The sequence below is a fragment of the Protopterus annectens genome, chromosome 12.part0 (assembly GCF_019279795.1).
Source record: "Protopterus annectens isolate FY-2018-M chromosome 12.part0, PAN1.0, whole genome shotgun sequence".
Taxonomy (NCBI): domain Eukaryota; kingdom Metazoa; phylum Chordata; order Ceratodontiformes; family Protopteridae; genus Protopterus; species Protopterus annectens.
The window spans coordinates 1,294,830,809-1,294,855,320 of NC_056746.1; the positions used below are offsets into that span (position 1 = coordinate 1,294,830,809).

At 42.7% G+C, this 24,512-nt stretch overlaps 1 protein-coding gene across 1 annotated transcript in view; it reads left to right on the top strand.

Moving 5' to 3' along the window:
• TM9SF4 (transmembrane 9 superfamily member 4) overlaps window positions 1-23,230 on the top strand; it is a gene marked incomplete in the record, with an annotated part of 2,004,758 nt that extends 1,981,528 nt beyond the window's left edge. Inside the window, 1 exon segment of the mRNA XM_044090345.1 lies at window positions 22,235-23,230. Within this exon segment, the coding sequence (XP_043946280.1) occupies window positions 22,235-22,384 (150 nt within the window).
• Between the last annotated feature and the right edge of the window lie 1,282 nt (window positions 23,231-24,512).

A 24,512-nucleotide genomic window follows, 5' to 3' on the forward strand; every position in this document is an offset into this window, starting at 1 on the left:
CCTGGTGCCCTGAATAAGTTACCACTGTACACACAGCTTGCATTTCTTTGCATTTAAGACCCAGTGCTTCAAAAATATGTTCAGTCATACTATTTCACTTTGCAGACCTATCTAGCCAAGTGTTTTTCACGTCAGTGACTTGCCTTTTATACCATCGTAAGTGGTGCATAGATGGACAATTTATATTTTTGGCTGATTGACAAACATTTTCAGTCTCCTTTTCGATCCTCTAGCCTCTGTGAAATTGATTTTCCCCACGCTGATGCCACTGAAAGTTATGGTTATCTTTCATCTCAGTGATGTCAGTTTAAGGAAATCGTGGGCTGTGCCCATAGACTTTAATGAACGCATATTGTGCATGCACAGAGATGAGTCCTTTAAAGTCTGTGGGAGATCCCTAGGGTGATGTCACCAAGGGAAACTCAGTTTATTTGGGGCATGGTTTTATTACAGAGTTTATGAAGTTTTTAATTAAAAGCATGGCTCAGATAAATGACTGTTCTAGGGCAGGTTGCACTGTGGCACTTAACTTGCTGTTTGCCACAACGCATTTCTAAGGTTTGACAAAACACTAAATAAAACGCTGCACTTATTAGTCGATGTCTTTGCCAATAGTCTAACTTGCACTCTTTTTTTCATTGCTTCTGATGCATTTCAAACTTCCCTGTGTCTAGCTGTCATTGCATTAGTGCTAACAAGTAGCTCATTGCCACCCTTCTGTCATGCCATTTCCAGACAAACGAGCCCCACCCCTTGCATATTATAGCCACATCCCTTGTATCAAACCATGACCCAAAGCATCAGAATACCATGTGCAGTCGCTGCATACAATCAATGTACAGTGAGTCAAGGACATCTAAAGGGAATAACATTTTTTGCCAGTAACTTGCTCTTAAAACGTTACATTTTATTTACGTGTTTACACTAGTGACACTTCTCAAATGGCACCACAATTAAGATGAGTTAGTTAAGCAAGGGAAAATTTGAATATGGGGTCAAGGTCACAAGTTACTAATATTACAGAAAAGTGAAAAAAAAAACAAGGTCCTGTGTTACAGTATTGAAATTTTATATCAGGAGCGTGCCACATAAGATGATCATTGCTTAAATTTGAAGCTATATTTCTCATTTGAGCATACAGCTGTGAATAACTTTTGTTAAATTTTTTTTTCCAATAATTTTTCTTTCTTTTATAATTATATGACACAAAAAACAATTCGATCTTTACAACATGACCATAGGAGTATGTTATACATTAGTGTTAATACCATAAGGTGTAGGTCATACAACACAATTATTTACACTATTTACACAGCTTTTGTTAACATTTAATTTTGCCTGCAACTCATACATAACATACACTTCATTATGTTTGTTTTCAGTCTGTGCATTCCCCATAAGTGAGAAAACTCTTTCCACTAAACTGTTGCTGTAAAAAATTGAAAACAAACTGCACCAGTCTTTACAGCATTTTGCAGTCTGGAACTTTACTAAGTGTCACCCAGCGATCACCTACATATGCCTCTGTCATCAGTAATAGGGCTGGCAGTACAGCAGTTAAAGTGCAGTAATCCAAGTAAAGTGCATCAATATGCATATCTAATTTGAAAGCATGTGCAGCAGTGCACAGTTCTGACCAGGAAGCAGGCTTTTGGAGGCTGAAGACCTGCATAACATTAAAGGGGCTATTATCAAAGTCAGACCACTTTTGCATATAAGAAAGTGATTTTGTATGAAAGGTACTACAGTTCTTGCCAACCTGCTGTTCTGCAGCTAGAGGAAAGTACTTTAAGGCAGATGAAGCTTTAAAGCCAAAGAAGTGGTCATCCAGTCTTTGCTGTAACTCATCTCTGAGAGTCGTCTTCACCGTATACAGCTCCAGGGCAGTGTGTGAATTGCTTTCAAGCTTTGCAGTAGACCTGTGAAATACCTGTGCAAAATGTAGTGCATAAAATGGATGAAGCAGTTTGTCTCCAAGATATTCTCTGTGATGCCATCTTTATTGTCCTCCATAAGTCTCAATATGAATTGATTGCTAGTCTGCTATTAAGATGTCCTCCTGTACTCATGTTGCAGTATTCCAAACCCTTGAGTTATCCTCTCTTGCTACCCGAACGTCCGACCAGTATACAAAAGTTTCTAGGCACTGTAACATACGTGCGCCATAAAAATAACATCTGCATGTACCATACCTAAGAACTTCTCAGCCGCCAGTCAAACATCAGCTGTTGCTGCCATACTGGCCGTTGGATCATCTTTTTCAAAGATAATAACCCCATTGGGGACATTTTGTTCTTTGGGTCACTGCATGCCTGTTTAGGGTCTTGTCATCCAGGAAGGGAAAGTGTAAGTGTGGTTGCCAGATCCCCCATAAGGACGCCCACGAGCTTTGTCTTTTCTGTTTTGAGCTTACGCAGGACCACAAGACCTGTGCGATCTGTCAGGCTTTGCCCCTGAGACCCTGCGCAGCCGTCTGCATGCCCTCAACATTTATTTGAAGAATCAGCATCTTAAATGCTTAGCATTAACTGTGGAGGGGCCATCCAGTCAGCCTGTCGAGCCACCCAAGAAGAAGGCCAAAGTTGCTAGGCCTGAATCTGTTGCTGCACCGCCTCCACCCAATGTCGCTCCTGTGGCTAACGTTAGCCTCGAGGAACATTTCAAAACCACCGATATGGGTATAGCGGATACTGTTGGGGAAGATGCAGAACCCAGAGCGGAAGGCACGTTTGTGGAGGTAACCCAGATATCGGCTACCGATGGTGAGGGGGAAATTCTGCTTCTACCGGCCATCCAGACGGATCCTTCCACTGCTACAGAACCTGGTGTACCTAGGCCTACCTTGGGCCCTATGTCCTCTAGGCATTCCCTGAAAAGAAAACAGAAGACAAAACACGTTTCTCCTCCTGCAGAGAGCCAACGAGACTGGCAGGCCTTTAGAGTCTCTTCAATGCTTTAATGGCTCTTAGGCCTGCTTATGCCATCATTCTCCTCAGTGGCTCTCCCCTTAATTAGTCCTGGACCTCAGGCTCAAGATATTCCTCAACATAAAGCTGAGGGTTTCTCTGACTCCCCTTCAGAGGACTCTGTGTCCTATGTGTCTCTGTTGTCCTCTCCCCTTGGTTATGCCTGCCCAGAGGAGGATTCTGCTGAGACAGACTCTCCAGGTGAGGACCTCACCTTTGAGGAGACCATTTCCAAAATGAGGGATTCCATTGAGATGTCAGAGATATGAAAATGGTATTACGAACTAATGCAGATGGACACTTCTGCTCCTTCAGCTATCCCTCTTGTCAGCATTTTTGGATGCATTTAATGCAGCCTCTGTGAACCCTGATTCACAGCCCCCTGCCCCTCGAAGGCCTGACAGATTCTGCAAGGTCCCTGAGGGGGCCAAGTTTCTTATTAAATGCCCTGTTGCAGACCCTGGCAGTGTATCAGTTTCGGCTGATAAGCCTTCTAAACTGCTTCCCTCCACCTCAATTCTCCCTGCAGATAAGGACAGTAAGGCCATGGAGTGGCTCAGCAAAAAGGTTTATACCTCAGCTATCTTGGCATTCAGGACAGTAAATTACCAAGCCCATATGTCAAAATATGCCCTAGCTCTGTTAGGCCAAGCCACTAAGCTTTTGTCTGAGATCCCAGATTCCCCTGCCAAGGCTCCTATATCCAGCCTCCTATGTATGTGTTCTCAGGTCACAAGGCATTCCATAAGATGCAGCTATGATGCCGCTGAAGCTTCTGCCAGATCTGCTGCATCTGCCTCTGTCCTGAGAAGATATTCCTGGTTAAGGTTACAATCCTTACCTGATGATGTTGTTGTATCTTTCGGCTTTTCCCGGTTAGGGGTCGCCACAGCAGAACTCCGGTCCGCTAATAATTGGCAGTAGATTTTTATGTACCGCGTTGCCAGCTCTGACGCACTGTGACGCACAACCTTCAACGAAGGTACGCCCATTCACGCATATCTTAACACAGAAGACGCTTTAGCTGAGAATCGAACAGGACAACGTTATACTGTGAGGCGACAACGCTACCGCAGCACCACCACCGCAGTACAGGGCAAAACTATTGGACGTGTCTCTGGATAACTCTGCCCTCTTTGGGACAAAGGTGGCTGAGTTATTCAAAACTCTGCAACAGAAGGGGAAGGAGTTACAGGACCTGAAGCACCTGTTTTTCTCATTTCCCGAAATCCCACAGGAATTACTCCTCCAAAACAATTTATAAGCAAACATTCTGCCCCTCCACATGTCTCCAGGGGCAGAAAGAGCACCAGGAAGCAACAAAACTCCTTCCAGACCTGCTAAGACCCCTGCTCAGAAGCCTCAGTTTCAGGACAGGGCAAGTAGTCTGTGGCTACCTGCCATTACTGCTCAAACATCTCAATACCATTCCCCTATTCCTAAGGCACTCTCACCCGTCTCCCTGTTTGGAAAAACATTACCTCAGACAGGTGGGTCTTATCCATCATAGAAGAGAGTCATTTCATGGCCTGGATCACAACACATTCCTTGAGAGGCATTCCACAGCCACCCAAAGTACAGCTCCCTCTTTTTCAACCAGTCATAGACAGTCTTATTGCCCAAGGAACAATCCATTCTGTCCCTGTGTCAGAAAAGGAAAGGGGTTTCTATTCAAGACTACTCTTAGTCCCAAGAAAGGATAGTCCCTAGAGACCAATCCTAGATCTCTCCCACCTCAGTCTTTTCCTGCAAGTGCCCACCTTTCAAATGCTTGCTCTGCAGTCCCTTTTCCCCTTGATTTTACCTCTGGGATTCCTAGCCACTTTGGACATCAAGGATGCCTACCTCCACATCCCCATAAGGCCCAACTACAGGAGATAGTTACTGTTCTCTGTGGGCTCCTCACACTTTCAGTTCTCTGCCTTGCCCTTTGGACTTTCTACAGCAGCAAAGGTCTTCACCAAGTGCTTGACACCAGTGATTGCCTACTGCAGGCCTCAAGGAATTCTAATATTACCTTACCTAGATGACCTACCGATCCAGGCAGAATGTTCTGAATCCCTGCAATGCCATTTACAAACCGTGATATCAGTCATGCAAGCACTGGGTTTCAAGATAAACTACTCCTAGTCCATCCTGAATCCCTTTCAAGACCAAGTATTCTTCTGGTGCAGGATAAGGATGGATGTCATGAGGGCCTTTCTGCCACCTCAAAAGGTGGAAAGCATAAAGCAGTACCTGCACTCTGTCCTTCAAGTCACAGCCCTGACTACCAGGTAGTACCTCAGACTTCTGGGTCATATGGCATTGACTGTTCCTATGTTGCCACTGGCAAGGCTCCACATGAGAAGGTCACAGTGGTACCTAAGGTCTGTATGGACACAAAACGCACACCCCCTGGAGTACAAAATCCCTTTCCTTCCTTGTCTCAGGAAAGAGATCATGTGGTGGCTGAATCAAGTGACCTTCAATCCAGGTCTCCCTTTACAGGCTCCCTTGCCAGTTCAGGAGATGAACACAGATGCCTCAGATCTGGGATGGGGAGCGGCCATGGGCTCTCTAAGAGTACAGGGTATTTAATCAGAAACCATCAGACAGGAGTATATCAATATCAGGGAGATGAGAGCAATCCTACTGGCCCTGAAAGCCTTCCAACATACCCTGAAGCAGGGCTCCCTAAAATTGTTCACAGACAACACTACAGTTCTGTGGTATGTGAACAAATGGGGTGGGGGGGGACAAAATCTTACTTGCTGTGTAAACTAACTCTCCAAGTCTGGGAGCTTGCAGCCCAGCAGGGGCTTAATCTGCAGACAGTTTATATCCCTTCAGATTAGAACACCCAGGCAGACGGCTTGAGCAAGTTCATGTTACAGTCCTATGAATGGATGCTCTACATGGATGTGTTCTTGGGCATAGTCCACAAATGGGGTACACCTCAGGTAGATCTGTTTGCCTTCCCTTTGAACAGACAACTTTCATTATTTTGCACCAGGCTACCAAGTCCCTTGGCAAAGGCAATGGATGCCTTTTCAATCTCCTGGAAGGGGATTTTTCTATATGCATTACCCCCTTTCCCACTTCAGAAAGTCCTACTGAAGATCCAGCAGGACAAACCAAATATCTTGTTGGTGACTCCCTTTTGGCCAAGACAGCATTATCCCCCCCCCCCCTTTCTGCATTTAGCCAAGGGCAATCACCACATGTTACACCACAGAGTGGGCCTTCTCACACAGGACAAGAAATCCCTAATCCATTCTCACCTACAGTCATTGAACCTTAGCCTGTGGGTGATATAATTTTAATTCCTTACAGACACCTTTACAATGAAGGACATGCTCACAGTCCTGCAGGAGGCCAGGAAACCTAATACCAGGAGATCTTATTTGTCTTAAGTGGAAAAGATTCTCCGTGTGGTGTCTACAATGACAGACCCCTTTCAGGGTGATGTCCCCTTGGTGATGTCATACCTGTGTGAGCTATTGCAGACAGGGTTGGCATACTCCTCTGTTAAGGCCCACCTTGCTGCTATTTCAGCTTGTCTGCCTCTGGATCCCTCTTTGACATCTCGATTGCATGCAAAGTTATTCCTAAAGGGAGTGCTGCATCTCAGACCCCCCCCCCAGGAAACCCATTCCACCACCATGAGACCTGAACTATGTTTTAGAGAGGCTCACTGTGGCCCCTTTTAACCAGCATCTAAGGCCTGTCTGAAACACTGCACTTGGAAAACTATACTCCTGGTAGCCTTGACATCAGCCAGAAGAGTGTCAGAGCTACAAGCACTCATGGCTATTTCCCCTTTTTTCACCTTCCACAAGGACAGAGAAACCCTTAGGACCAATCCTTCCTTCATGCCCAAAGTGGTCAATGAGTTATCCATAAACCAGGCTATTCATCTCCCCACCTTCTCTCATCCACAGAATGACATTGAGATAGTCTTACACTCCCTTGATGTACACAGACAACTTAGATTTTACCTTGACAAGACCAAGTCCATCAGGAAATCAGGCCAATTGTTTGTCTCCTTTCATCCCAGGGCTCTGGGGAAAGAAGTGACAAAACAGACCATTTCTGCCTGGATCTACAGGGCAATTTCCTTCTGCTACTCGTACCTTGGGGAATCTTTAGGATCCAAGATTAAGGCTCATTCCACTAGAGCAATGGCTTCATCTGGAGCATTCTTTAAGGGGCTGGACACTGCCTCCATTTTAGAAACCGCTACATGCACCTCTATCCACACCTTTATCAAACATTACAGATTGGACTATATTTCGAAGTCTAGGGCCAGATTTGCCAGGGCAATCCTCCATGGATTCCTAGAAAACTGTTCCAAGCCTCCACCCTCTTCTTCACTTTGAGCTTTGGCACTCATCCAAAGGTTTGGAATACTGCAATATGAAAATAGGAGGACATAGTATAGTTGTGTAAAATCTTAACATAACCATAGATGTCCTTCTCTTCCATGTTGCACTATTCCTTTCCTCCCTCCTCCCCCCTTCACTAAACTGTCCCTTATTGGATGGCACTGGACTGATACAGTTATCCTGGGACTGGGGTGCTCAGTTCTGAGGTATGGTATGTGCAGACGTCATTTTTCTGGCACACGTTCCATTAGCCAATGTCAGACTTCCCATGTACCTTTCAGTGACCAGAAGCGTTTATATACTGTCCGGACATTTGGGTAGCAAGAGAGGATAACCCAAGCATTTGGAATACTGCAACATGGAAGAGAGCAGGACATTTTTGGTTATGGTAAGATTTTACACTATTCTTTATTTCACCAGTCTTGCCACAGCTAGAAATAGCCAGCTTGTAGCAACATATTGCATGATCTCAGTCTCATTGGCACAACAGGTACCACACTTGCCTTTGGTCCATAAGGCTGTAAGATCTTTTCCCACACCTGGTAAATGGATTGCTGTCACTGCATTGTAGCATAAGGGGGTGCTGCACTTGAGTGTGTTGTCCTTCAGCTGAGACATTAAAAGGAGGCCCTATCTGCTTGAGTTGGTGGTAGCTCTGATGGAAGTAAAAGATTCTCCGACACCCACTGAAGAGTGTACGGAAAGTTCCCAGATGCCCTGGCCAAATTTCCCCTGGTAGTTTAAATACCACCTTAAGTCTCCCTTGAAAATTGATTACTAGGCTAATAGCACTAACCCAATCAGCAAATGATAAAAAAATATATATCTGTAAAGTTCTGGTTTAGGAAAGCATAGAGCTAGAGCCCTTTAACAGTGCAAGGTTTTGGGCATATGTTGAAAACTCATTCTTCACTGTCAAAACTGGCATCTCAGTGTCAAACTTTGCAAAAGCTTTGCTGATGTGCTGTGCATAGTTATGTACCATCTGTCGTAAAATAGTTTGCTATGTGAGGCACCTCAACTTTTTTCTTCCCAAAGCTGAATTTTGCAGCCACTGTAGTCTTTCAGGATATAGTGTCTGTGCAACTTATCTCCACAGTCCATGAATACATATGAGTGAGTGTGTTTTACACCATGGTAAACTGCTGTCACCTCAGCCGCTGATACTCTGGAGGCTTCACTAGTTGCTTCTGGAGCTGAAGGCTGCGTGATTTGTCTGACATCTGCTGACTTTTCTCATTCCCACTTAATAGTGAAAGTTGTCTCACAGAACATGCACTTGGCTGTGGTATTTACATTTGGAACAGAACCTGTTCATGAATAACTTTGTTCCCATGTCTTATAAGTGCAGAATGGTTTTGATTTCTTAGGAAACATGGTGCTGCTTCCGGCCTCTTGCTGATTCATTGATGTCTTTACAAACATGATTCTTGCAGGATCCTTACTCAGTGCACCACTGTAATAAAAGCAGAATAGATTTATACCAGTCCAGCTAATACACTTCAGTGACTCTGCTGCAGCAGTGCCTGGGTGGCCTGTGACAGTCACTGAACAAGGATGCTTGTTCACATTCTGTAACCAGAAACTCTGTGGAACTTTATTGCACCTTGTTATATTCTTATTAATATGGTAAAGAAAAAAAAAACTCTGGATACAAGAAGACATGTAGACTCCACACAGATGTGAAGGCACTCAGGCTGAGAAATTAATAGTGGAACCTAAGCAATGTGAGGCATTAGCAGTAACTCCTGTGAAACGGTGACTCTGCATTTGTTGCACTCAACCTGGCCCACACACGCAGACCCCATACACAAGATATACAGGCTGGCTGAGAATAAAACCTGGAGTCTGGCACTTGTTAGGCAGCAACATTATCTACTATGCCATAGTGAAACCCTACAATTGTTACACACATGAACCCGTCAGCAACATGGGATGAGCATGCAGACCCCACATAGATAACATCCAGTCAAGAATATAACCTGGAGACCAAGCACTGGGAAGCAACAAATGGTAACTAATATGCCATGATAGCACCCTGCATTTGTAACATGGGAACCTGGCCAATACATGAAATGCCAGCTCCACAAGTCAGGCAACCCCAGTTGAGAAGTTACGTGGAAATGAATTACAGGGAAGCAACATCACTGACCACTGCATCACCATTAGTGATTCAATGCAGTTGATGTTTTTGCAGTTTGTTCAGTTAGGTGTGTTTCATTCTCCTTAATATTGTTGTTCTGCAATATCCCAATTCCTTATAATGACCGGGAAAATGAAGATTACAAGAGGGGACGTTTTGCTGTGCTGATACAGACCTTAAGCCCCACAGAAAACAGCAGTGCAAGTGGTTGCAGTTGAAGTACACTGTTCTACATGCAGGGGCTGCGGTGTATGGATGAATATTAAGCAGCTGTGCTAAAAAAAATGTTTCTAACTTAAGCACCAGCAGCACTCGTTATAAAGTAGTTTTAAGATAACTGTCTCAGGACTGCACAGGTTACTAGAATTGAACTGAGTATTCATAGGACTATTTATCCATGGCATGTACTAATGCATGTGGTACATGTCCCCTTAAGTCATGCATATGCAGTACAGGTACATAGAGGTACCCCAACAAGGAACTGACAAAACCACTAAAGTATAATGCAGTAGCACACAGAAAAGTGTTAATGAAAATTCCAAAAGCCAAAACATAAACATCTCCAGCTAAGACTTGAAAAGGAAGGGCACAGGAATTCCCAAAATGACTGTAATATTCAGTCAGTCAGTAATAAATAAGTCATGGTGGGATCACTGGGTTATCTTGTCCTTACTGAGTATGGAACCACTAATTTTGAAGATTAGTCTAACCATAAACAAGGAAATCACAGGGCCCTTTTCTTAAAGGCAGTCCAAACCTTTAGCGTCATTCATACCACAAATGCCAAAAGTGACATTTTTTTCGCAGAAAAATGGCATTTTACAAAAGAAACCGAACTCCTTCACTACACAGTACCAGATACAATTTTGCCAGAAGAACGCTCACACACAGAAGAGGTAGTATTGCCATATTTCAAATGCCCAAAGTGAAACGTTTTGGTAGAAAGATTTTTGCACACCACACTAATGGGGTTAGTATAGCATTGACTTGTGCTCTTTTGCCCAAAGAAAAGCTATTGTACCATGCAACATAAATAGAAGTACATAATTATTTGTAGAGTACAAACCATACCCAGAGTTATTGAAAAGTACTGTATCGCTTCACTGCCTAAAACACTCATTTCTATGCCATTGTATTTGTTCCAGTGGTTTCCTGTACATAATCAGTTTTCACAACTAATACAGCAAAGCAACACTTCTTGCACTAAATATCAGGATGTTAATGACTGTATCTGGCCAAGTCAGACATTCATTGGCATACTGCAGTTAGGCAAACAGAGGATGAAGAAATCTGCAGAAGATGAAATGCATAGCTCAGCAACCTTAAGCCTTTCTGCACCAACTTTAGGAACCACAAGTTAGTCCAATACAGTATGGCAGTATTTACCCAGAATGTTAACACTTTGGTAATTAGGGCTTTTATCTTTCACCATCACTGTCCAGACAAGAATGGTTTTGTGAAGACCATCCCCTAAACAAAAAATCACAGCACTGCCCAGTCAAGTCACTTTCAAAGAAGCAAATTGCACATGTTTGAGAGATTCAAAACCAGGACTATTACATGACAATACTTAACTCACAGCCCTAATATACTATGTAGAGATAAGGTGATAACATCCCCCATACTCTTAGTAATATTTTATAATGCAACTGCTTTACATTGACTGGTACCTTTATATGTACACAGCCCATGTTTGGCAAGACTAAAACCTCGGACTTAATGCTCAGTCTGTAACTAGCATACTGTAACAGCTATAGCCTTAATGCTCACTACATGGACTGGAACCACTACATATTTTGCTCATACAGTAAATATACACTGATAATTATCTAGTATGCTATAATGCCTCTTAGCTTGACTGTGCAATGCAAGTTATGTGATAAGAGCTTCACATATTGCAGCATTTCTGTGCATTCTGATTTCTTGATTAAATGAAAATATGTAGAATATTTTATACTCCTAACTTTGGGACCTTGCTCTCCCCCAGTAATTATGCTGTAAAAAAACTAAATGTTTCCCAAGAATCAGGGACAGTGACTCTGAGGCAGGGGCAGCGTTTAAATATTACTGTAATTTGATTAGAAAATTTAATATAACAAGTTGTCTCAGAATGCATTTTATAAATAAAAGGTGTTAAAGTAATGGTTGGCATTACTGATTACTTATCAGTAATTTACTAGAAAATCTAAAATTTTACAATGCACTTGTCAGTGCCCTGCAGTAATGAGGCAAAATTGGGAACATTCTGCAGTACCAATCAAGGCAGCTCTGACCAGTCGCTGTACTGCTGATCATGTAATATTACTGCAGTTCACTTAGTAAAACAGGCAGCATTACCAGGTAGGCATAAACATATTTTATGAATATCAACTGAAGTAGCAAACTAATGAATGACATTGCTCACTGACTGTAATCCTCTGTGATGTACCAGGAAATCAAATTTTGTAAGGAACAAGTCGGAAAACTATGAGGCAAAATAAATGTGGCATAGTTGAGAGGAGAGCTCAGCTAGTATGTCTTCGCATTAGGTATTTGACAAGTGTTACACTAATGTCCAGCATTGGTTCAACAGTGAACAGACAGTAAAAATGATAATTTTACAAAGGTGAGATTGTGAACATTCAGCTATTAGCAAAAACATAAACCACTTTAGTTGAGAGCTGTGGCTAGTCTGTCATTGAAATCACTTTCAGTTACCCACATCCTACAAAAGGGCCTCACTGAGACAGATGCCTGGTGTCAAAGCCATGGCCTCAAGCTCAATGCCAAAAAGTGCATCATCATCCCCTTTGGTAAAAACTCTGTACCCATGAACTACAACATTGGCGGTAGTATACTTAGCACCAAAAGTGTGATAAAGAGACCCTGGCACACAGGTGGACAGTAGTCTCTCCTTCACATTGCCACAGTAGTCAGGAAATCCTTCTACGTGGCACACCTCATCACAAAAGGTTTCTCGTCCAGAAAAAAAGAGAATTGTTCCCCTCTACTCATCACTCATTAGACCCATTATAGAGTACAATGCCCCTTTTGGTATGTACCTCACAAGACATCTACAACCACTGGAAATGCCGCAGAAATACCTCAGAGGATTACCGGCCTCAATCAAATGCCCTACGCAGACCGTCTCAAAAAACTCCAGCTTTACTCCGTCGCATATCGCCTACTCAGAGGTGATCTCTGCCTAACATACAAAGCTATGTCAAACCCAGAGCTGTTGGACATGCTCCACTTAAATAAATCCCAATCCTTCCAAGCTACACGCTCTAGGGACCTAAACCTTGTCACCACAATAAACAGAACATGCCGGAGGGATAGATTCCTGTCCAGGAGACTTCCCATACCCTGGAATAAACTACCTATCTATATCAAACAAAGCTCTTTATTAGCACTCTTCAAGAAAAATCTTGATGATTGGATGGTAAATAGGAAATTCACCCCGGGGATCACTTCTGCGGCTCTGCTCGACAGTGGCACAAGAAAATTATTTTCTTGGGTGGCAAAAGCCAGGATACCTTTTTGGCTGGGCTTGTATAGGCCCCAGGGCCAATAGCCTAGTACCTACCTATGAACTTAACATGCTGTTGCTTAGAGCTGCTCCTTGGCTCTACCTTTAGTCTCACCGGCAGTATAGAGATCCTCCATAGAGATCCTCCAGTGATTCAATGACTGCACTTTGTGGCTCAAAACAGTTGTTTTAATGAAGATAATGCAGCTTGGTCCCAGGAGTAGCATTGTTGAGCAGTAGAAAATGTCATCATTGGAGCAGTGCAGACACCATTCTCTCTCTGCCTTCTTTAGTTCTCTCCTTTCTTACAGTCAAACTCTTAGTAGTATGGTACTGCAGTCAGAGCTCGAGTAGGCAGTAGTAGTTCCATTCAATCTCGGGCAGCTGCAAGTGGTTTCTTCTCTCTGCTCTATCTTCAGCAAGCACAAGAAACAGCAATCCAAAAACAGATGCATATCTTTTGAAAAAAGACCAAAATGCCAAGCCCCCCCACACACATTTTATTGTTTAATTTTCACTTGTCGATTAGTTGTTTTTTCAAGACAAGATAGTCAACAAGAGTGAAGTGTGTTGCAGATCTTTTGTCAGTGTACAAGATGCACTGAAGTAGGAAACAGTGTATATTCTGAAACACATGGAAGTACTGCTATACAGCACTGAAAAAAATGGGTTGGGGTCAGAGAACCGGAGAACTTGTATTTCTGGATACTCGGGGGGGGGGGGGGTTCGATGAGTGGCAACCTTGTATTTACATGTTTCGGACAAACAGTATAGTGATTCTTTTAAATGTTTTTTTCTTTTCCACATCTTTGCAAAAATGATTTTTCTACTACAGATTTTACAAAACTGATCAAAGGTTGAACAGTTCTTCCCCTCAAGTGCACAAAGCTTAAAGTTCAACTGTGTGGTACTGTGCACTTTATGGTTCTTTGTCTAATTGCAATCATTTGTTTGTTGCAGTTTAATAACTTCATAACCAGAGCCTTTTCAGCAACAGCCTGGACCATATGGCAAGCAGACATTTATACACGGACAATATGTACAGGAAACAGTACATCAGTATTATATACAAAAAGAACATGCAACATAGATGGTAGCAAAGTTAACATATTTCTCATTGCCTTTATTTATTTATTGCAGTTTGATAACTGGGCAAGTTGGCTGGTCATCAGACCCTTTTTTAGTAATCACCTAGATCATATGGCAAATAGACATGTGACCATCGACATGGTGTACATAAGCAAACAATAACATGGTGGCGTTATATACAAAAAGACCCAAGTAAGAAATGCAGCATAGAAGAGAGAAGAAAAATTAACGTACAGAATTCCCATAACCTGGCAGCAAGCAAAGAAAATCTAGGTAATTGCACAAGATTGGTGGCACTTGACAAGGGCTAAATGGTATCGGTCCAAGGAAGCAGGAGCAGACTTCATCTTTTGCAGGATGTTTCTTTAGTTTTGTTTTGAAGAGATGCAATATTTTTTGTTGTTTGACATGTGGAGGAAGCAAATTTCAAATAAAGGCTTTGCCCCCAGTAAAGGTTTAGAAACATGGTCCGATGACAGATGTTCTCTTCAGTATTCTCCCTAAGGGTGTACATTTGCTGCATTATTTATAGTTTACATTTTAATGGTGGACAGTAGCCCTGTACTAAGATTTTGAAAATGAAAGCACTAAGAAGAGTGGCTCTGCTCTTTATGGATAGCCATTCAAAGTTTTTATGTTAAATTAAAGTGGTGACTAAGAATATAAGAGCAACACAAATCTGCATATCTTGCGTCTGCAGTTTGTATGTATTAGAACTGGAGTGAAATATTGTCAGGGGGTTGCAACTTTCCAAATTAGGAATGTACTTTTCTGGCCAGGGCCTGACATGTCTAGTGAGAGCAGATGGGCTCTTCTGTAGCATAAATTGAGTCAAGTAAGGGTTTTGCTAATTACCATGTTCGTATGCTTGGGGAAAGTAATAGAGAGATCTAAGATTACTTCAGAATATTTTTGTTCAATGCTGTTTAGTAGAACCTTACCATTATTGAACTGAGAGAGGCAGAAGTTTATGTAATCTCTGGCTTTTGTAATGAAATCCATGTATTTACCAGAAGCCTATTTCCGAGATCTGAGAAAGTAGCTTGTAATTTATGTTGCAGGTCAGATGTTTTTTTTTTTTTTTAACTTGCTTTTAGGAGGCTAAAGTCATTAGCACATTAGCGTACAGAAGTGTTTTAAGATGGGGAAGGTCATTAGTTAAGCAATTAACAGAGAGAATAAGAAGGGTCCAAGCAGTCATTTTTGTGGAAAACAATTAAGTATTCCTGGTTCTTGCAGTGTGTCATAGGCATATACTTGGAATGTTCTGTTCATAAAGATAACTGTTGAACCATTTCAAAATGTTGAGGCCAGAGATTAGTTTGCCAAGTTGTATGATTAGAAGCTATTCCAGTGGCATAGGGGGAAAAGCCCTGACTACAACCCAGCTGACCTGGGTTCAGTTTGCAACTCAGGTGACTGAGCAACAGGGAAGGATGGGGAGCTACCATCCAGGGGATGGGTAGGCATACAGATGGGTGTCTCGTGTCAATCTCTTGTGAAGACTGGGGATGCCATGTTGGTAGATGTGCCTAGAAGAAGGGAATAAGGGTGGAGACATGGCTGCTGTCGAGGTAGGGTGATGAGCCATATGTCTGTATTGTATGCCAACCCGTCAGGCTAAACCATTAGACCTGAGAGGGAGGGGGAAGTGTGGGTAAGTCATAGCAAGCCCCCACTGGATGGATGCAAAGACCTGCCAAGCCCCCACCAACTTGAGGTCCACGATCGGTCCTATTAATAGTAAAATATTTCAGGGGCTCAGGGAGACAGCTGATAGACCTGATGTGGACAGGGTACCAGGGGCTGGGCTAGTACTAATGAAGGAAGGGAAGAGGAGCAAAAAAAAAAGGTTTGAGTAAAAGGAAGTGATATACAATTTCAAAGGCTTTAGTTATGTCAGTAAAAAGACTTAATGTTAGCTAACCTTCATTCATTCATATCATTGTAAATAGTGTCTGCTGCAGTTTGCAGGGCAGTGATAGTGTAGAATGTATTCCATAAACCATTCTTTGGTCACGTAAGAAATCATACTGATTTATGTGTTCAAAAAGCTGATTTTTAGGAGATCTTTGTCATGGGGAACAAATTAACTTCTGGTCTATAGTCCTTGCACTGTTTTGGATGAGAAACTTTGGAAGAGGTACTGTAGTCTCCTGTTTAAAATGATGCCTGAAGTCAGAGATATGGTATGTGTAGGTTATTGGTTTTGTAATGTGATCTGAGGCGGTATTCAGAAGGATAGGTAGAGAGAGAAGAATTTTACACCAGATCTGTAATTTAGTCTGTCTAGTTGAATTTTGACTGATTTGTAATGAGTCTAAAATAAAAAGGTTGTGACTAGGCTGCTAGTGTACATAACTGCAAATTGTGGATTATGCTGGAGTGAAGTTGAAGCTTGTTGAGTTGGAAAAGTGTTACTCTCATGAATTGCTGAGAGAAGAGTGTCTATAATTATTTTCAGATTTGTATCCATCTGTTATTAAGAGGGGAAGATGAGCTTTAGGAGTTTATAGCATTTCCAATACAAGGTTTGTCACCTGGAATAGTTTCCATTATCAAGTAGAACATTATTTGAGCTGCAGCTGCACTGTATTCCTCGCACAGGGTAATCCTTAATGCTGATAGGAATTTGATTTGTAAGATAGTTTTGAAATTTCACCTGAACCTTGTGTGAGCATGATGTTCATCATGCATACAGCTGCAGTCATAACAGATGGGTTATCCTGCCGTCAGGCGGGTCCTCTGTCAGCCAAATTCCAAAGTCTAGGTCCGGCGTCGGTTGTCGTCGCTTCTTCCCTGACGTCAGTGCGACAAGGGTATAAAAGAACCAAGCCGATGCCATCTTCTCCAGTCTTTCTTGCCGCGCGGTGCCCGAAGCAGAAGCAGTTCGCAAGTGCCGGTCGGCCAGCTCCTGAGATTTACGAAAATATTTCAGCCGAAGTCTTCTTGAAAGCTAAGTACCCCGTTGGAGAAACTTTTCTTGCCTCAGACCGATGTCAGACAAAGTTAATAATTGCATTTCATGTGGGAAGCAAATACCGCATAAGGATTTCCATTCTTTCTGTATTCCTTGCTTAGGCCCAGACCACGATGTCTCGGTCTGCCGTTTTTGTGCTAGATTCAACAAACACACTATTAAGCGTCGGGCGGAGTTCGCCCAACACTATTTTGGTAAAAAATTTAATTACATTATGTCGTCGGATACTCCGACTCCAGTTTTGAGTAAAAGACGCAAAGATAAGGACCGACATACGAGGTCCGCGACTTCTACCGACACCACGCTAAAGCCGACTACCGGTGCTCCGGTTCTCGGCGAGGCGCCTACGCAGCCCCTGAGTACCAATGACGCTTCATTACCGGTGTTTTTCTGTGCCCGAGGTCGCAGGCTCCTCAGCCCCCATTCCGACTACAGATACAGACGCCACTCTTGGCGGGGAAACTCAAAGTTTAGACAGGCCTGCCACTTCTCAAGGTGTCTTCAGGCCATTAAGGCTTTCACAAAATCTAAAGCAGCCATGAAAACTAAAAAACAAGGTCCACAGACCCCCTGTCAAGGCCCCATGCCTAAAAAACAGATGCTCAAAATGGCTGAGGATTTGATTACTCTTATCAGGGGTTCTCAACCCCCCTCGGATAAAAGGCCCAGATTGGAGGAAGACTACCCTTCCTCAGATCAAGCCTCTATTACCTCAGAACATTCTGAGGACCAGGAATATTCATATTCCCCTTTTGAAGACTCTGATGCTGAGGAGTCCATTCCCTCGGTCTCCCCCCCTGAGGACTATTCTTTTGGGGAAACCCTACATACTTTGAGGGAACACTTTCACTGGGAAGGCCAAGATTACTCAGATTCCAAGAAAAGGCTCAGGGATTTTCTCTTGCTTCCCCAGAACAGGCCTCTGGCTATCCCTCCTGTTTTGGATATATTAGATGATGTGTACACAGAAGCCAGCCTCAACCCAGATTCTTTACCTCCAGCTCCTGTTAAACCTGACAGGTATTACCGGGTTCCTGATTCACACCAGTTCCTATACAAAAGCCATGCTGCTGACCCAGAAACTATTTCACAGGGTCCCAAGGGAATTAAGGCCTCTACTGCTAAAAACCCATTACCTTCAGAGAGAGATTCCAGAGCTTTAGAAAGGTGGGGGCAAAAGGTGTACACCTCGGCCACTTTAACCATGAGGGCATTAAACTGTCAGTTCCATATGTTAAAGTATCAACAGTTTTTGTTATCTCAGTTGAAAAGCAAAATGACACAACCTGAGCAACCAGATTTAAAGGAGTTGCAGGATTTGTTGCATAGTGCAGAGCAAGTGGGTAAACATACCTTGCAGTGTGGTTTTGATGCTTTAGAAGCCTCATGTAGAGCTGCTGTTACAGGGTCTGTCATACGTAGACATGCTTGGCTCAAAGAGCAAACCTTACCAGATCATGTCAAAGCTAAATTACTAGATGCACCTCTTCAAAAAAGATGTATTGTTTGGTGTTAAAGCTGAGGAGGTACTAAATAAAATGGAGGAAAGGGCAAGATCAATGCAAACAGTGAAAGATTTCCTACAGGTACAACCTCCTTCACCAGGCTGACTGCAAGGAAAGTCCTGCAGGCTCTGGGATTCATGGCATCTTGCATCCTGCTGATCCCATGTGCAAAGCTGCATATGAGGAAACTTCAATGGTACCTAAAAAACTTATGGTCTCAACACAGCCACAGTTTGGAAACAATTATACCACTCATTCCATGTCTTCAAAAGGAATTTCTGTGGTGGGCTCAAGCATGCCAAAGAAACATGAATCTCCCCTTCTGCATGCCTCAAGCAAATCAAATCATCACAACAGATGCCTCGGACTACGCCTGGGGGGCGCACATGACAGATCAGTGCATTCAGGGAAAATGGTCCCAAAAAGAGAAGCACCTACACATCAATCAAAAGGAAATGCTAGCAGTACAAAATGCTATTATGGCCTTCAAAGACCTACTGCATCCAGGCCAGCTATTGATAAGGACAGACAACACCACAGTGATGTGGTACATAAACAAACAGGGAGGAACTCATTCATACCCCCTGTGCAGACTAGCCATGTCCCTTTGGAACACGGCTCTGGAATTGCAAATCCAACTTCAAGCACAATTCCTGCCAGGGAAGAAAACACACTGGCAGACAGCCTAAGCAGAAATATGACAGATCCACACGAATGGAAGTTGCATCCTCAAGTTTTCACAAAGATAACTCAAGCATGGGGACAGCCAGACATAGATCTCTTTGCTACCCACAGAAATTACCAACTGAAAAAATTTTGCTCAAGGACCTATCATCCACAGACCTGGAAAGTGGACGCACTTTCTTTCAATTGGACAACATTGACAGTCTATGCCTTTCCACCTCTTCCTCTGCTGCCCAAAGTTCTATTAAAAGCCAGAGCAGAGAGGCCAAACATGATTCTCATTGCTCCAGACTGGCCAAGACAACACTGGTATCCACTGCTGAAGAGCCTGACGCATTTCCCACCATAGATCCTGCCTCTAGTGCCTCTTCTGTTGTCCCAGCACAACTTCAGAACTCTTCACAGTCAGCTGAAAACCCTCAATCTAGCTGCATGGAGAATCCCTTGATTTCCCAACAGACCCTCCTCTCCAAGGAGGTGCAGGATGTCATCTTGGAGGCCAGAAGACCTTCTACTAGAAAAGCCTACTCCGCAAAATGGAAACGGTTTTGTGCCTGGAATCAAAAAGGGCCAGAATCCTTGGGTAATAAATTTACCTCAAATATTACAGTACCTAGCTGAGATGTTAAACAGTGGACTTTCCTTCTCCTCCATCAAGATCCATGCTTCAGCCATTTCTGCACAATACAACACAGATCCTCCTTTATTCTCTCATCCTCTCTTAAGACAGTTCCTCAGAGGGGCTAAGAATATAAAACCCCCAAGGAAACCACCAGTACCTGCTTGGGACCTCAACTTCATTTTGGAAAAACTGACCCTGCCTCCATTTGAGCCAGCTGCTTCAACAGCACTGCAATATTTGTCATGGAAAACAGCCTTCCTTCTGGCTATCACCTCAGCACGCAGGGTTTCGGAACTACAGGCCATCATGGCTGTGCAACCTTTCATCATTTTCCATCTGGACAGAGTTTCCTTACGAACCAACCCTTCCTTTATGCCAAAGGTAGTATCCAGTGTAGCTTTGAATCAGACTATCCACTTGCCTACCTTTTATCCTAACTCACAAAACAAAGGGGAAAGACTACTACATTCCTTGGACATTCACAGACAACTTCATTATTATTTGGACAGGACAAAGCCATTCAGAAAATCCGAGCAACTCTTTGTGTCCTATGCTACAGGTGCTCAAGGAAAGGCTATCTCCAAACAGATCTCAAAATTGATAGCCCACTGCATACGCTTTTGTTACTCATTTCATGGAAAAACTGTGCCTTCAAGCATCAGATCCCACTCCACAAGGGCCACAGCTACCTCTGCAGCTTTCCTCAGGGGGGTTCCTACCAAGGACATTTTGGAAGCAGCCACTTGGAGTTCTGTGCACACTTTCTCCAAGCAGTATCACCTTCCTCTTTACTCTAAATCTAGAGCGGGCTTTGCCACAGCAGTCTTGCAGGGCATCCTTGCTCCTCCTAGTTCCACTTAGTGCCTGCCACCCCTTTTTAGCTTTGGGATTCTACCCATCTGTTATGACTGCAGCTGTATGCACGATGAACATAGTACAGTTTTGTACCTACCATAAATGTAGATGTTCGAGTGCTAATACAGCTGCAGTCCAGGTTTCCCTCCCTCCATCCCCTCTTGGGACAGGCCTTATGACAAACACCTTCTCATACAACCTGATTGGGGTATTCTTTTATGGTGTATTTGCTTGCAAACTACTGTTTTTTGATTATTTTACATTGCATTATTACATAAGTTTATGTTTTGCCTTCCTTCTGGGGGCACCTGACATCTGGGGCAAGAAAAACTGAAGAAGATGGCGTCGGCTGGTTCTTTTATACCCCTGCCGCACTGACGTCAGGGAAGAAGCGACGACAACCGACGCCGGACCTAGACTTTGGAATTCGGCCGACCGAGGACCCGCCTGACAGCAGGATAACCCATCTGTTATGACTGCAGCTGTATTAGCACTCGAGCATCTACATTTATGGTAGGTACAAAACTGTACTTTCTGTGGTAGACTGGAGTCTGGTCCACAATGATTTCTGTAACTATTGATTGGTGGTATAGCCTTTAGCTCACCCATGGGCTTGAATAAGAGAAAAGATTATCAGAGCATGAAAGAAATATTTATTCTTTTAAGTTCATTCATCAGGTAGTGCAGCGAAAGTGTGAAAAGACTGCATAGCATGAGTGTGAGCTATTAACTCATTACTAGGCAAACATCTGAGCTTAGCAAAGCCTTGTTTTGTATTCAGGACATCCGTCCTGCGTTTGTCAGGTGTAGCAGAATGAGGAGCTGTAGAAGTATCAAAGGTTACGTCACCAGCACAGCAGCCTCTTCAGCTAGCTACTAGAAAACGTTACTCTCGGGATTATGGTAGTGATCTCTACAAGTTTTCACACTAAGCAGTGCTATTTGAAGCAAGTCGGAAGCAGTGCAATTTAGTTCCTTCCAAATTATGTTCTACCCACCACTAACCTTAGTAACACAGGCTTTTCTGCGGTAATATGTAGTTTGTCATTTTAAGAACAGCATCATTGTACTTTTAAGACGTCTAGTTCTCTCTTCCTACCTTTTTAAAACTTGCTTTGTGCAGTGCTGTGCACCTCTGATTAGAATGCCATTATCTTTGGCAGTCCTCCTCAACTGCACATCTCCCGTTCAGTTAAAATCTGTTTAATACACCATTTTTAGGGTGTTAAAAATGATCTTGTTGGGGAGAGGTGGTTACTGGCTCTAACTGGCAAATGTGAATTAAGGGAAGCAGATTGGCATTTGCTGTATTTGATAATTAACTAGTGAATAAAGACAGCAGTTTGAGCACCTAAAATATATTAAAGTTAATGCATTAAATTGTTTTTTTATTCCTGTATTTTAGCAGCCATTGCATATTGTGAAAAGACTAACTATTTAATTAAGTACATTAAAACTATGTTATGTTTGCTTTGTAATGGATCTGTGTGTAACTCTGTTTTCTCCCCCACTTAGCTGGATATTGTGGAGTTCATTCCTTCACTTCTCTACTTTGGATATACTGCATTGATGGTTTTATCCTTCTGGCTACTGACTGGGACAATCGGCTTCTATGCTGCATACGTGTTTATTCGCAAGATCTATGCAGCTGTGAAAATTGATTAAACTTTTGGACTCAGCACAAAGTAACCTGTGTGTTTTTACCTTTGGCACAAAACAAATGGCCTTGTGAATTTGCACAGGAAATGGCAGGACTTGTAAGAGCCACCATCATTTTGGAATGTAATTATTTTGACACATTATGGACAGATTTGGGCTTTGAGGTGGGGAGGAATTCATTTTAACTTTCCTTTTTCAGATTTTTTTAAATGTAACATTTCTCCCTTGATGTATACAAATCTGACTTTTGATAAACATTCACTGGATCATTTTTCCTTCCGAAGTTGCATTTTGTGTGGTGGGGGCTGAAAAGAACTTTTTTATTTAACTGGGTGAGTTTTTTTTAGTAAGTGCAGATTTCTGTGTAGGCTTTGAAGGAGGTTTTGCAGCAGGTCTCCGGAGTTCTGGGGAAGAGAAGAGGGTCCGCTATCCGTAACTGTCATTTCTCACTGAACAGGTTAAAAAGCTAATACAGGAGATTTTTATGTCTGTATTACCTGTTGTACAACCCAGTTGCAGGTCTTCATCTGAAACAGAGTATGCTTGCTCTTTACCTTGCTAAAAACAGTAAGCAGGTACAAGCTTGTATGAGAGCTGTACATTTTAGAAAATAGCATTACTTTGGTTATCAGACAAATGATAAAATGGTTGTTTCAACATTTGAAGCACTCTGTGTGATGGGTGCCTCTGTAATGTTCAATTGTAAGCTTGTATATATTTTTATCGGGCACTGAAATAAGATGTAAAGTTGTGTACAGATTCTCTTATCAGTCACTGTAATTTCTTGTATAGACAGATACTGGTTTTCACATCAGGCACCAGAACACAGTAAACTTTAAAGTGTTACATTAACCTTTCTGTTTTGCATGTTTTTTTTTTCCAAACAGGTTATTTCTGCAGCTGATAATTGTTAGAGGATCATTGTTAGCAGTTGTTTAACTGAACTGCAGCACAGTAAAGATGCTTTTTTATTTGTGAACATGAAATTCTTAAACTGGCTGAAGAAGTTTGCCGTGTAACAGGACCATGAGCTGCCTGGGAACTTTTCAGTACTAATGCACTATTTCATTGATCTGGCTTGTTAATTTTCAGTTCATTATACTGAGTTCTTTAGGTAGTATAGATTGTTGCAGCTCTGGGTTCATAGAGTTTTCCTGTCAGTTGAAATGTGTATATAAAAGCCATTTGCTGAAGATTTAGACTGCCTGGACCGAAGCGTTTTTACAGGTGTATCGAATGCTAGCTTCTGTGTACAAGCTGAAAGAATTATTATTTCTCTTCTCAGCAAACAGGGTACAATGTACTTTTTGATTTTCAAGGGGTAGTACCTGCCTTTTTTCTTAAGCATTGCCTACATTCTTAATGGAAGCACATTTAGGCTAGATTTTCTGCTGCAGTTTTTAAAAGCAACTTGGTTGATGGCTGTAAAATCCCACAGAATTATTGAAAATGCTGCCACACATTGAATTACCTAAACTCCCATATTGTTGGGATGCGTGGACATTTTTTTATGGTATTTCACATATTTTATGACCTTTAACAGATCAGACAAAATGAGCCATCTCTTCAAAGCAGACTGGTTACTGTCTGGTTTAGTACACCCTGTAATTCCACTTGTGCCACTACTACTGTCCAGTTTATTCACCTTAAAGTCCTCCGCAATATACACAAGTGTCCACATGTCATTGTGGTGTTAGAGGTTATCACCAAAAGTAGACTGCTTCATATCAGCATAACTTATGAGATGCTGCTGCTGTACCTTAGTATTCAAACTAAATTTATTTTTTGGTCCCTTTGGACCTCATGTTTACTGGCCCAGCCCCCAGTAGCCAGTGTCCATGCCAGACCAACCAGCTACTCTCCAAACCCCCAGGATTGACTTGTCTGTCACTGGGGCTGGTTGTGAATCTGGAGGGTGACCTGGGGTTCATCTAGTCTGTGCTTCCATCTGCGGTGGATTTTCCTTCTGATCTACCCACTCCCTTTCCCCACCCCCTACGCTTGTTGATTATGTCCAAGGGCAACTCCCCGCTTTTGACCACACCTCCCTTATAGATCATATTAGCTAGCATCCTCCCACCTTGGATGGACATGCCCATCCTTTCCCTGCTGCTCCATCAGTCAAAACTAAATT